The sequence below is a fragment of the Equus przewalskii genome, unplaced genomic scaffold (genome assembly GCF_037783145.1).
Source record: "Equus przewalskii isolate Varuska unplaced genomic scaffold, EquPr2 ChrUn-13, whole genome shotgun sequence".
In the NCBI taxonomy this organism is placed as follows: domain Eukaryota; kingdom Metazoa; phylum Chordata; class Mammalia; order Perissodactyla; family Equidae; genus Equus; species Equus przewalskii.
Genome location: NW_027228750.1, coordinates 5883281 through 5898112, shown reverse-complemented (window position 1 = coordinate 5898112; position 14832 = coordinate 5883281). Strand labels below are relative to the sequence as shown.

General features: G+C 36.9%; 1 protein-coding gene across 1 annotated transcript in view; it reads right to left on the bottom strand.

The window, feature by feature from the left end:
- The window catches only part of PHTF1 (putative homeodomain transcription factor 1), a 47374-nt gene that overhangs the window by 20570 nt on the left and 11972 nt on the right, over positions 1–14832 (bottom strand). The window contains exons 4-5 of the mRNA XM_008533506.2: positions 1958–2027; positions 1332–1490 (exon numbers count right to left, since the gene is read on the bottom strand). Coding sequence (XP_008531728.1) covers positions 1332–1490; positions 1958–2027 — 229 coding nt within the window. The remainder of the gene's footprint in view (positions 1–1331; positions 1491–1957; positions 2028–14832) is intronic.

Sequence of the window (14832 nt, the reverse complement as noted above, 5' to 3'; positions counted from 1 at the left end):
ATTCCTAGTAGGCAATGGAGATATAGTGATAAAGAGAATATACTGGGTCTCTACACATAGTGAGAAGAGAAAAACAACATCAGGTAGTGATGATTAATACAGAAATTAAAATAAATTCCTGTGATAGTGACTGGGGAATGGTAAGTAAAAATAGGGACGGCCTCTCTATGAAAGTTACACCTTAGCTCAGATCTTAAAGATGAGAAAAAAGACAGCCATGTGAAAAGTCTTAAGACTGTTTCAAACAGAAAGAAAAGCTCTGTGTGAGGAATAGAAAAAAGGCCATTATGCCTAGAGTGAGCAAGGTGGCGAGTGGTAAGACATGACATCTGAGAGGTTAGCAGGGAACAGATTAGATAGGGCATTTTAGGCCATGGTAAGGAGTTTGGATTTTTATTCTAAGGGTAATGAGAAGTCACTAAAGGGTTTTAAGCAGGAAAATGACATGATATGGTTTCCATTTTTAAAGATTTCTCTAATTGTTGTGAAAAGAATGGTCGGTAGAAAGAAGGCTCAGAGTAGATGTGATTTCAGGGGTCTAGGCCAAGAGATGCTGGTGCTGTGGACTAGGATGGTGGCAGTACAGACTGAGATAAAGAAAGAGTCAAGACATATTTGGAAAGATGAACTTACAAACTTGGTGACAGACTGTATGTGAGAGGTGATGGTAGAGTAGAATAGGAAGACAATTTTTCACTTGAAAACTGGGTGGTTGATGGTTTCATTTAATGAAAGGAGGGAAGACCTAAAGAGGACTAAGTTTGTACCTAAAAAAAGTCTGGAAAAAAAAAATCAGGAGTCTCATTTTGGGTTCAAGATACCTATAATTCTTTATAATTACCTATAATTAAGATAACTCATAATTGAGTTCAAGATACCTATTAAATCTCCATATGGAAATGTCAAGCAGGCAGTTAGATTTACAAGTCAGAAGTTCAGCAGAGAGCTGCTCTGAACATATAAATCTGAGAATCACTAGTGTATCAATATATTTAAAGCAATGGGGCTTGACAAGAGTACCTAGAGAAGAGAATCCAAGATCCAACCTTGACGTAATTCAATATTCAAAGGTCAGACAGAAGGAAAGATTGAAAAGGCTTGGCCAGCGAGACAGGTGGAAAGAAATTCAAGAGAGGAGAGTATACAATCGTGTTTGCTCTCTCTGAGCAAACAAATTTAAGATGATCTCCAAATGGCATATGTCCCTTCATTTCTTTGTACTTTAAACCATCAGGTGAAAAGATAAATGTAAGAACAGTAAGGCCTGCCTTACCTAATAACAAAAGCTTCAAAAAGAAACTGGCATAATTCATTCCAATTCCTCCAATTACCTTGCATGAGGTAAAGCAGTAGCAGCCAAACAAAGATTCTTAAGGAGGTAACCTGAATCCACCAACTGCTGAACAAGGGAAAAAATACAACTCGAACAAGCCCCTTCCGAGTCAGAGATGTCCACGGAATTTCAGGTTTGGCTTTGGCAAATGTTGAGCCTTTAAACACACAATAAAATAAAACATCAAACATTTATATACACTATGCTAATGCCCGCTTGCAATACTATATTAAAAGTGGTGAGAGCAAAAATCAGCACATAACCTGTTCGGTTCAAAAGAATCCTCTTAGATGCTCGTTAAATATAATAACTTCTTGCCTCAATCACTAGGACAGGAGCTCAAAATAAGTCAGGCTTACTTGAATATGATACAATATATTGTTCTTAATTAGACAACAGTAAGTCTCCAAGTTCATTCCTCTTACGGAAACCATGTAATTTATATTGCCACATAGTACTAAAGCAAAGGGAAAAAAATGCTAAAGCATGAATGATGAGTGAAGAATATTACTTTTGGAAATTAAAGCATACCATCACATAGGGAAGATATCTAAAAAGAATCTTTAGTACCACTATGAAATGATGTAATAATATATATAACAAATAAACCAAGTTAGAACTTACCTCTGATTAAGTCAACATCAATCAAGTCTGGCTTTATGTGACCCATCTTTTTTGGTTTGTTTTTGAAGCCCTGGGATAAAACAACAACAACAAAATAAATAAACAAATTTATTTTTTTAAAAGTCCTTTTAAATACAAAAAGTAAACTTAGGTTTCTTTTTCTCTATATCTGACTCCCTTTTACTGGGGACACTTAAATCCTAATGCTCCTTAAAGGAACTTATTAATATTTATTTAGTTTTGGTTTTTAGCTTTATTAAGTAATGCATGTGTACACTTTTATCACTTTTAAAAATAATCCAACAGAACCAAAAGATCAGTAAGTGAAAAATAGTGGTCCCCTGACCCACAGCTCCTCTTCTCCTAATTTCATTCATTAAAAACAAATAAGCTTCATCTTTTTTAAACTGTTTCTCTTGGTATTTACTTCCATACTTCTAAATAATGTTTATACTGCTGTTTTTTAATTTATTAATTTTAGAAATCATCATTGTTGTTAGTGCCGTCAGTCGACTCTGACTCCGAGCGACTCTGTACAGCAGACCTGACCTGGTCTTCTAGCCATCCTCTCACCTTACGGCGCTGTATCAGACAATCCTCCACTGCTATTCTAGGGTTTTTGTTCATGGCCAATTTTTTCAGAAGTTGGGGGCCAAATCCTTTTTCCTAGTCTTATTTAGTCTGGAAGCTCCACTGAAACCTGTCCACCATAGGTGACCCTGCTGGTATTTGAAATACCGGTGGTATGGCTTTTAGCATCACAGCAACCTGCAGCCGCCACAGTATGACAACCAGCAAATGGATGGTGTGGTTCCCTGACCAGGAAAGGAACCCAGGCCATGGCGAATCTTAACCACTAGACCACCAGGACTGGCTTAGAAACCATCTACTAACTCCTAATATAGTATATGAGAATTTACTTCTCTTACACCACTAAACTCCATATCTTAACTTGCACCCCAAAAACATATATCCTTACAATATAGTTATATTAATTTTTGATGTATCAATAATCTATACTTACAATATGATCACTTATGAAATATTGTTCTCTGTAACCTATATTTTATATTCTTCCATTTACTCTATGAGATCAGTCAAAATATTTTTCATTTTCCAAATACTCAAATGCCAGAAAATTAATCAGTCTTTTTTATCTAAAAAAAATTCCCGGAAACATCCTCCCCAGAACCCTCTGTCTTCCTGCTTCATTTGCACGACTTGCTCTCTGGGCCAGCTGCACAGCTGTAATCCCAGGACTTCTCTTCACTATCATCCTGACAATTCCCTTCAACTCTCTGTGGTTAATCCCAATTTCTTATAGCCCATGTCTTCTTAAGAGCACCGCCTTCAGTAGCTTTCTGAGAAAGGGGTCACAGAAGATAATTTTTTGAATCCTCGCATGTCTGAAAATGAATTCATTCTACCCTCATATCTGACTAAAAGTCACACTAGGTGTAGAATTCTAAACAGTTAGTCATTTTCCCTCAGGAATTAAGACATTGTTCCATTGTCTTCTAGCTTCCAGTGTTGCTGCTGCAAACTCCATTGCCGTTCTTATTCCTGGTGCTTTGAACATGAATTGTTTCTTTCCTCTGAATCCTCACTTTATTCATGGTATTCAGAAATTTCATAATGATCTGCCTTGATATAAGTCTTTTATCATTTATTGTGCTGAGAATCCCTTCTATATGGAAATTTGTTTTTCAGTATTAGGGAAGTTTTTTTATAATTTATTTTTATATTTCTTCCCCTGTAAGGCATTTAACTTTTCTCTATTTTCTACCTCTTTCATCTTTTTGTTCTGCTCTCTAGAAATTTCCTCTAATTCTTCTGTTATTCATTCTAATTCTTTCAGTTCATTTCTTTCTACTCTCTTTCACATTAGAGGATTTATTCAACTAACTAGTAATCATTGGCTATCCATGTATATATTAGGATGAGGAGCTAAAAACTTGATGCACCCAGCTGTCTACTTCTAGGTATATACCCAAGAGAAATGTATACATATTTCACCAATAAGGTGCACAAAATGTTCATAGAAGTATTATTTTTAAGAGCCCCAAATTGGAAACTATCCAGCAACAAGTGGAAATTGCTCATCAATAGTAGAATGGATAAATAATTGTGGTATTGTAGTGAATAAACTATAATTATGTAACAACATGAATGAATCTCACAAACATAATGTTGAACAAAAGCAATTTGACTCAAAGCATATAATTTAGTTTATATAAAGTTCAAAAAAGGTCAAAATTAATCTATGATGCTAGTAGTCAGAATACTGGTTACCTTTGTTGGTGGCAGTGACTGGAAGACCATGTGAGAAGAGCTTCTATGGTACTGCTAATGTTCCATTTCTTTTTTTTTTTTAATTTTTAAAACTTTTAAAATTTTTTTATTTTATTGAGGTCATATTGGTTTATAACATGTGATTTCAGGTGTACATTATTATATATCAGTTTCTGTATAGATTGCATCATGCTCACCACCAACAGACTAGTTTTCATCTGTCACAATACATATGTGCCCCTTTACCCCTTTTGCCCATCCCCACCCCCTTCCCCTCTGGTAATCACTAATTGTTCTATTTATCCATGTGTTTGTTTATCTTCCACATATGAGTGAAATCATATAGTGTTTGTCTTTCTCTGTCTGGCTTATTTTGCTTAACATAATACCCTCAAGATCTATCCATGTTGTTGCAAATGGGATGATTTTGTGTTTTTTTATGCCTGAGTAGTATTTTGTTGTATATATATATATATATACACCACATTTTCTTTATCCATTCATCAGTTGGTGGGCACTTGGGTTGCTTTCACATCTTGGCTACTGTTAATAATGCTGCAATGAGCATAGGGGTGGATAGATCTCTTTGTATCATTGATTTCATGTTCTTTGGACAAATACCCAGTAGTGGAACAGCTGGATCATATTGTATTTCTATTTTTAATTTTTTGAGAAATCTCCATACTGTTTTCCACAGTGGTGGCACCAGCTTGCATTCCCACTGGCAGTGTATGAGGGTTTCCTTTTCTCTACATCCTCTCCACACTTTTCATTTCTTGTCTTGTTAATTATAGCCATTCTGATGGACCTAAGGTGGTAGCTCATTGTAGTTTTGATTTTCATTTCCCTAATAATTAGTGGCATTGAACATCTTTTCATATGCCTATTGGCCATCTGTATACCTTCTTTGGAAACATGTCTGTTCATACTCTCTGCCCATTTATTGATCAGGTTGTCTTTTTGTGGTTGAGCTGTAGGAGTTCTTTATATATTTTGGAAATTAACCCCTTGTCGGATTTATGATTTGCAAATATCTTCTCCCAGTTGGTGTGTTGTCTTTTTGTTTTGTTCACGGTTTCCTTTGCCTTGCAGAAGCTTTTTAGTCTGATGTAGTCCCATTTGTTTATTTTTTCTTTTGTTTCCCTTGCCCAAGTAGACATGATATTTGAAAAGATGCTGCCAAGACCAATGTCAAAGAGTGTGCTGCCTATATCTCTTCTTTGAGTTTTGTGGTTTCAGGTCTTACATTCAAGTCTTGAATCCATTTTGAGTTAATTTTTTGTGTACAGTATAAGATAATGATCTACTTTCATTCTTTTACATGTGGCTGCCCAGTTTTCCACACACATTTATTGAAGAGACTTTCCTTTCTCCATTTTATGTTTTTGGCTCCTTTGTCAAAGATTAACTGGCCATAGACGTATGGTTTTATTTCTGGGCTTTCAATTCTGTTCCATTGATTTGTGTGTCTGTTTTTGTGCCAGTACCATGCTGTTTTGATTAGTATAGCCTTGTAGTATATTTTGAAGTCAGGGATTGTGATGCCTCCAGTTTTGTTCTTTTTTCTCAGGATTGCTTTGGCTATTTGGGGTCTTTTGTTGTTCCATATACATTTTAGGATTCTTTGTTCTATTTCTGTGAAGAATGTCATTGGGATTCTGATTGGAATTGCATTGAATCTGTAGATTGCTTTAGGTAGTATGGACATTTTAACTATGTTAATTCTTCCAATCCATGTGCATGGAACATCTTTCCATCCCTTTTTGTTTTCTTCAATTTCTTTCAATAATGTCTGATAGTTTACACTGTATAGGTCTTTCACCTCCTTGGTTAAGTTTATTCCTAGGTATTTTATTCCTTCTGTTGCAACTGTAAATAGGATTGTATTCTTGAGTTCTCTTTCTGCTAGTTCGTTATTAGTTAAAGAAATGCCACTGATTTTTGTATGTTGATTTTATACCCTGCAACCTTGCTGTAGTTGGTTATTATTTCTAATAGCTTTCTGGTGGATTCTTTAGAGTTTTCTATATATAGAATCATGTCATCTGCAAACAGCGAGAGTTTTACTTCTTCCTTTCCAATTTGGATACCTTTTACTTCTTTATCTTTCCTAATTGCTCTGGCCAAAACCTCCAGTACTATGTTGAAAAGGAGAGGCAAGAGAGTTCTTGTTCCTGTTCTCAGAGGGATGGCTTTCAGTTTTTCACCATTAAGTATGATGTTGGCTGCGGATATGTCACATATGGCCTTTATTATGTTGAGGTACTTTACTTTTATACTCATTTTATTGAGAGTTTTTATCATAAATGGATATTGGGTTTTGTCAAATGCTTTCTCTGCATCTATTGAGATGATCATTGATCATGTGATTTTTATTCCTATTTTGTTAATGTGGTGTACCACATTGATTGATTTGCAGATGTTGAACCATCCTTGCATCCCTAGTACAAATCCCACTTGATCACGGTGTATGATCCTTTTAGTGTATTGTTGTATTCAGTTTGCCAATATTTTGTTGAGAATTTTTACATCCATGTTCATCAGCAATATTGGCCTGTAATTTTCCTTCATTGTGTTGTCCTTATCTGGCCTTGAGATCAGGGTGATTTTGGCCTCATAGAATGAGTTAGGAAGTGTTCCATTTCTTCAGTTTCTTAAAATAGTTCAAGAAGGCTAGGAATTAAATCTTCTTTGAGCGTTTGGTAGTATTCTCCAGAGAAGCCATCTGGTCCTGGAGTTTTATTTTTGGGAGGTTTTTGATTACTGTTTCAATCTCTTTACTTGTGATTGGTCTATTCAGATTCTCTATTTCTTCTTGATTCAGTCTTAGGAGGTTGTATGAGTTGAAGAATTTATCCATTTCTTCTAGATTTTATCTAATTTGCTGGCATACAGTTTTTCATAGTATTCTCTTGTAATCCTTTGTATGTCTGTGGTATCCACTGTAATTTCTCCTCTTTCATTTCTAATTTTATTTATTTGAGACTTCTCTCTTTTTTTCTTAGTGAGTCTGGTGAAGAGCTTGCAAATTTTGTTTATCTTCTCAAAGAATCAGCTCTTAGTTTCACTGATCCTTTCTACTGTTTTTTTAGTCTCTATTTCATTTATTTCTGCTCTAATTTTGATTATTTCCCTCCTCTGCTGACTTTGGGCTTTGTTTGTTCTTCTTTGTCTAGTTCTGTTAGGTGCAGTTTAAGATTACCTATTTGAGATTTTTCTTCTTTGTTGAGGTAGACCTATGTTGCTATAAATTTTGCTCTTAGAACTGCTTTTGCTGCATCCCATGAGTTGGCATGTTGGGTTTTCATTTTCAATTGTCTCCAGATTTTTTTATTTCTCCTTTGATTTCTTCATCAATCCAGTGATTGTTCAGTGGCATGTTGTTTAGTCTCCACATATCTGTGACTTTCCCAGCCTTTTTCTTGATATTGATTTCCAGTTTCATGGCATTGTGGTCAGAAAAGATGCTTGATATGATTTCAATCTTCTTAAATTTATTGAGGCTTGCCTTGTCTCCTAACATATGGTCTACCTTTGAGAATGTTCCATATGGACTTGAGAAGAATGTGTTTTCTGCTGTTTTTAGATGGAATGTTCCATATATATCTCTTAAGTCCATCTGGTCTAGTATTTCATTTAAAGCCACTGTTTCCTTGTTAACTTTCTGTCTGGATGACCTATCCATTGATGCAAGTGGGGTGTTGAGGTCCCCTACTATTATTGTGTTGCTGTCAATTTTTCCCTTTAGGTCTGTTAATAGTTGTTTTATACACTTTGGTGCTCCTGTGTTAGGCTCATGTATATTCATAAATGTTATGTCTTCTTGGTGGAATGTCCTTTTCATCGTTACATACTGCCCTTCTTTGTCTCTCATTGTCTTTTTTATCTTGAAGTCTGCTTTGTCTGATATAAGTATGGCAACACTTGTTTTCTTTTGCTTGCCATTTGCTTATCATCTTCCATCCTTTCACTCTGAGCCTATGTTCATCTTTATAACCGAGATGTGTTTCTTGGAGGGAACATATTGCTGGGTCTTGTTTTTTAATCCATCCAGACACTCTGTGTCTTTTGAGTGGAGAATTCAATCTATTTACATTTAGAGTGATTATTGATATATGAAGGCTTAATACTGCTATTTTATCTCTTGCTTTCTGGTTGTTCTATATTTCCTTTGTTTCTTTCCCCTTGTATTTCCGATTGCCATTTCAGTTTGGTGGTTTTCTCAGTTTTCTCTTTATTTATGATTTGTGGCTCTCGTCTGAATTTTTGTTTGGTGGTTACCATGAGGTTTGTATAAAAGATCTCATAGGTGCTGGCCCAGTGGCACAGCAGTTAACTTTGCATGTTCTGTTTCAGCGACCCAGAGTTCGCCAGTTCAGATCCCGGGTGCAGACCTACACACCACTTAGCAAGCCATGCTGTGGCAGGCTCCCACATATAAAGTGGAGGAAAATGGACACGGATGTTAGCTCAGGGCAAATCTTTCTCAGCAAAAAGAGGAGGATTGGTGGTGGATGTTAGCTCAGGGTTAATCTTCCTCAAAAGAAAAAAAAAATCATAGATGAGATAGTCCATTTTCTGATAGCCTCTTATTTTCATTAGCCTAAGAAGGTTCCATCCCTTTCCTCTTCTCCTTCTGAGTTATTTTTGTCACAAATTGTCCTCTTCTGTGTTGTGAGTTTGTGTGTAAATTGAAGTGTTTATAGTTATTTTTGATGCTTTCTTTCCCTTTGTCTTTTATGTTATGGTTAAGTGTTTATTTATCTATTCTGATATAGAGCTGTAATTTTCTGATTCTATGTGTCTATTTCCTTGCTCGAGGTTTTGTAAACCTTTGCTTTTTAGTTTCAGATGGGAGGGCTCCTTTCAACGTTTCTTGTAAGGCAGACCTAGTGGTGATGAACTCCTTCAGCTTTTGCTTATCTTTCTCCAGTGTATCTGAAGGATAGTTTTGCTGGAGAGAGTATTCTTGGCTGAAAGGTTTTGTCTTTCAGTATTTTGAATATATCACTCTATTCTCACCTAGCCTGTAAGGTTTCTATTGAGAAATTCGCTGACAGTCTGATAGGGGTTCCTTTGTAGGTTATTTTCTTCTGCCTTGCTGCCCTTAGTATTTTTTCATTGTCGTTGACTTTTGCCAGTTTTAATATTATATGACTTGGAGAAGGTCTTTTTGCATTGATATAATTAGCAGTTCTATTGGCTTAATGTACTTGTAAGTCCAGTTTCTTACCCAAGTTTGGGAAGTTCTCAGCTATCATTTCTTTGAACAAGCTCACTGCTCCTTTCTCCCTCTCTTCTCCCTCTGGAACACCTATAATCCTTATGTTGCTTTTCCTAATTGAGTCGGATAGTTCTCAAAGAATTACTTCATGTTTTTAAAATCTTAGTTCTCTCTCCTCCTCCACCTGAAGCATTTTTATCCTCTAAATCAGTAATTCTGTTCTCCATAACATCAGCTCTATTTTTCATGGATTCTAGATTATTTTTTATCTCATTAACTGTGTTCTTCATATCCAAACTTTTTGCTTGGCTTTTTTTTTTTTTAGAGCTTCAATCTCTTTGGTGAAGTATTCCTTCTGCTCATTAATTTTATTCCTGAGCTCACTGAACTGTCTTACTGAGTTTTCTTGTAACTTGTTGAGTTTCTTTATGACAACTATTTTGAATTCTCTGTCATTTAGACTGTAAATTTCTGTGAGTTCAGGATTCGTTTCTGGAGACTTGTCATTTTCCTTCTGCTCTGAAGTGTTAATGTAGTTCTTCATGGTGTTTGATGAAGTGATCCTTTTCCAGCACATTTGTGGTAGTATCAGGTCACAGATTCCACCTGTCCCCACTGGAGGTACAAGGTGGGGCAGGAGCTGCGTTTTCTGATCCCATCCCACCTGCTGGAAGTTGTGCTGGTAGAGTTTCTCCATGTTTGTGCACTGGCCATAGCCTCTTGGCAGGTCATGCATGCATGCATGCACAGGTGGGGTATCTGTGCTCCACTGGTGGATTGTTCTGGTAGGACTACTGCACTTGGCAGAGGACTGACCAAGCTGGTGCACTAGGTGGGAGGGGAGGGGCACTTTCTTTTCCATGTGGGCCGGCTCTGAGCTCACAGGTGGCTCAGATGAGTTGCTGCACTTGGTGGGGTCTCCTTTGTGGGGGCTGAGCCACATCATTCAGTGGGGAGTGTTCCCATGGGCAGGGCTGCTGCAGTACAGTGGGCACTCCCACAGGCTGGGCCACAACTCTGCAAGCATTCATCTGGGCTGGGCTTCCCCACCTCCTCTTACAGTTGCACCTCCATTTCTTGATCTGAGTGCTTGTTACACGGTTATGTTCAGTTTGTGAAAATTCCTCATGTTGTACACTAATAATTCGGTTGTGTGTGTGTGTATAAGTATATTCATATTTAATGAATATGTTTTACTTAAATAAAAATTTTTAAAAACTTATTGGAAGCTCTGTGTATGTGAGTGTAGCTTATAGATTTGAGGCTTCACTGTAGGGTAACCAAGCATAAAGCTTGAGAGAATCACCAAATGTCAATATCTAGATAAGTTTTTTCTGGGGTTATTCAAGGCTCTTCAAAAGAATCCTCCAGTATTCTGATTGGTTGTAAGTTAGAGAGGCTGAAGATTTCTGTGGTGGAAGTTTTGAGATTAGGCCAAGGAGCTCACAATTCTGTCTTCAGTATCATGACTCTTGCCTGCCCTTCGCTGTCCCCTGAGCCCCTCTTGAGTGAATCTTCTCAGAAGAAATATACCAGTCTCCTGCCTAAGGACATTGTTGCCTGTCTTTAAGAGGTTGAAGAGAGGATCAGGAGGTCCAACCTCTCTGTATACAAAGTTCACTCAATCTCCTATTTTTAGCCCCACAGCTCACCTCTGCCTCACAGAGAACTTGGTATGTTCAAGTCCTAAGCCTCTCTGGGGACCCCGGAAGGCCTGGCTTACTTCTCCGTGGCATTCTCCTCTGCTCTCCTAACATCCCTCCATTCATTTTTCATTTTCCAAAAGTGTTGCTTTCTCATCTGCTGAGATCTCAATCTTATTTCTTGACTTTGTGAATGTATCCATTTTATACACTCCCTTTATGTATTCCCTTAATGTAATTTTAGTGGTGACTCAGAAGGGAGATTACAAATGTGTGTGGCCAATCTGCCGCATTTAACCAGAAATCTAGTCATGAACTTTTTTTCAGAGGATGAACAATCTTTTCAGGGCCTCTGTCTTCTACCATTTCAAATTAAAGGAGCTCAATTTTTGATGTTATTAGTCACTATATTCATCTCTCTTAAAAGACAAATGTATAGACTTTTACAGAGTACTTGTTACATCTCCAAGTTTCTAATGCTTCTTAATCATTATTGCTCCAAAGGGGTGGCATTTACTCAATTTTATTAACATGTTTTTACAGGAAACACTCAGGATTTGAAAGTCATAGTAACCTTGCTGTATATTATGAATTGAAAGTAAATTTTTGAATTATCTTTTGTGTTTCAAACTCCTGGTTTACCTAACAGTTTTGTTCCATTACTATTAATAAATGAAACTGTTGTAAAAGATGAATTTGAATTTCATGCTCAATCAACACTTATACATGCTAATTTCTGATCCAGTTTTTAAAATTAGATATTTAACAATTAATATTAAAATTAAAGGTTACAGTAATTTGCTATTTCCCTATTTTAGACATTGGGCCAGTATTGATGTGTAGCTCTATTTAACTAAATACATGCAGCCAAACAATTCCTCTTAAGTGAATCCTATGTTCCTATCCAATTCAACTACAACCTGGAAATTTTACAGAAAAACATTCTAAAACCATAGATGTAAAAAAATTAAATCTAGAAAGAAATCAAATTTTGAAAATTAGACATTTCAGGGAAACAATAACACTTTGAAGAAACATCTACACTAATTTTTGAAATATGCATAATATTCATGGGAATAACAATTAACTTGTGCTATATTCAAAATCAGAAACTAAAATTTAAACAGTAAAAATATCATTGAATTGTATTCTAACAGACATACAGGTCTTGTGAACACTTGCATCAGTACTATTCCAACTAAAGAAGCTTAAAGTGGGGCTGGCCCAGTGGCACAGCAGTTAAGTTTGCATGTTCCACTTCCGCAGCCTGGGGTTTGCCAGTTTGGATCCCAGGTGCAGATGTATACCCTGCTTATCAAGCCATGCTTACATGTGACATGCTTTATATGTGGCTGGCATCCCACATATAAAGTAGAGGAAGATGGGCACAGATAGCAGCTCAGGGCCAATCTTCCTCAGCAAAAACAGGAGAATTGGCAGTGAATGTTAGCTTAGGGCTCATCTTCCTCAAATTAAAAAAACAAGAAGCAGCAGCAGCAGCTTAAAGTGTCTTAACTTCAGAGCCAAAACAATTTCTCTACTTTCTTTACTTTCTAGACTTCTCACCTATAATGTTATAGAATTAGAATTAGCATTAACTAGAGGTAACTACCAAACTATAAAAACCTCCTTTAGCAATAAATGAAACACATTTATTCATTCACTTGGTCAACAAATATTCAATGTGTGTCTTCTATGTGCCGGATACTCTAGTTGAGCTAGGAATACCGTGATAATTAAGTCAAAACACGGCTCCGTCTTCAACGAGTATACAGAAAAGAAAGGAAGACAAACAATAAAGCCAAATGTATGAGAGTTCCTCAGGTCAATGCCCACTGAACCTCCCTCATCATTTTTACTCTCCTAAGGGGACAGAAGTCATTAATAAATTTATGACTGCTATTCTTAAGACGAGAAAGTCACTGTATACTTTTGTATATGTTTTTGCTGAGGAAGAATAAAAATCATATGCCGTGTTTTTGTTTTAGGATCCTTTTTTTTTTTTTTTTAAACATTGTATTTTTTTCCTTTTTCTCCCCAAAGCCCCCCAGTACATAGTTGTATATTCTTCGTTGTGGGTCCTTCTAGTTGTGCCATGTGGGACACTGCCTCAGCGTGGTTTGATGAGCAGTGCCATGTCCGCACCCAGGATTCGAACCAACGAAACACTGGGTCACCTGCAGTGGAGTGCGCGAACTTAACCACTCGGCCACAGGGCCAGCCCCTGTTTTAGGATCCTTCTGCTTTAGCCTACACATTCTGTAGTATGTATGATAAGAGGAAACAGGCACCAAGCACTATTCTAAGCACTTTATGTACACTTATATTAACTTGCTTAACTCATTTAGTCCTCACAGCTGTCCTGTGAGATAGATACCTTTATTACCCTCACTTTCAGATGTGGAAACGAAGGCACAGAGATTCCAATCCAGTCATTCTCACTCCAAACCACTGCACATCCTGCCTCTCACAATACAGTAAAAAATACATTTTTAAACGATGTAGGGGAGGGTTTGTTTGAGATCAAACAAGATTGCTTGCCTCTGAAAGGTTTAATGGAATTAAACCCTGGTTGCTGTGAGTGAATTTCCTTACCGGCCACAACCTCTACCCTAGCAGCCCAGGGAAAGACTGTAGGAGAGAATCAGAACATCCCTGCACTAGTTACCAGAGTAGTGGTTTGAAAATTCTCCGCAGAGCCCCAGCAGCAGGTTGTACCCAGACCTCTCTATTTTGTGCAACACCATCAAAGCTCAGAACCACTTGACAAGTGAAACCCTATTACACATCTCCATCTCTCAGTTTGCAGAAATTCCCATTTTATTGCCCTTAAAAGAATCAAGCTACTATACAGTCTGCAAAAAAGGAAGTCACTCATGATTTAGGGCAGATGATGAACAAAACAATTACAAGGCAAGTACAGTAGTGCCCCCTTACCCATGGTTTTGCTTTCCCAGGTTTCAGTTACCCTTGGTCAACCACAATATGAAAACATTAAATGGAAAATTCCAGAAATAAACAATCCATAAGTTTTAAATTAGGCACTGTTCTGAGTAGTGTGATGACATCTCACACAGTCCTGCTCCGCCTGGGATGTGAATCATCACTTTGTCCAATGCATCCACGCTGTGTACGCTACCTGCCTATTAGTCACTTAGTAGCTTTCTCTGTTATCAGATCAACTGTCATGGTATTGCATGCTTGTATTCAAGTAATCCTTATTTTAGTTAATAATGGCCCCAAAGTGCAAGAGTAGTGATGCTGGCAATTTGACTATGCCAAAAAGAAGCCATAAAGTGCTTTCTTTAATTGAAAATGTGAAAGTTCTCGACTTTAATAAAGAAAGAAAAAAAATCATATGCTGAAGTTGCTAAGATCTATAGTAACTTTTATTACAGTGTATTGTTATAATTGTTCTGTTTTATTATTATTAATGTTGTTAATCTCTTACTATGCCTAGTTTATAAATTAAACCTTATCATAAGTATGTATGTATAGGAAAAAACATACTATTTTTAGGGTTTGGTACTATCCTTGGTTTCAGGCATCCACTGGGGGGTCTTAGAAGGTATCCCACCAGGATAAGGGGGCACTACTATATAGCACTATAGGACCATGTGTAAAGAGTACAAGTCAGATTTAAGAGGTCAAAAAAAGATTTCCAAAGGAAAATAATATCTAACATGAGACCTGAAGGATGTATAAGAATTTGCAAT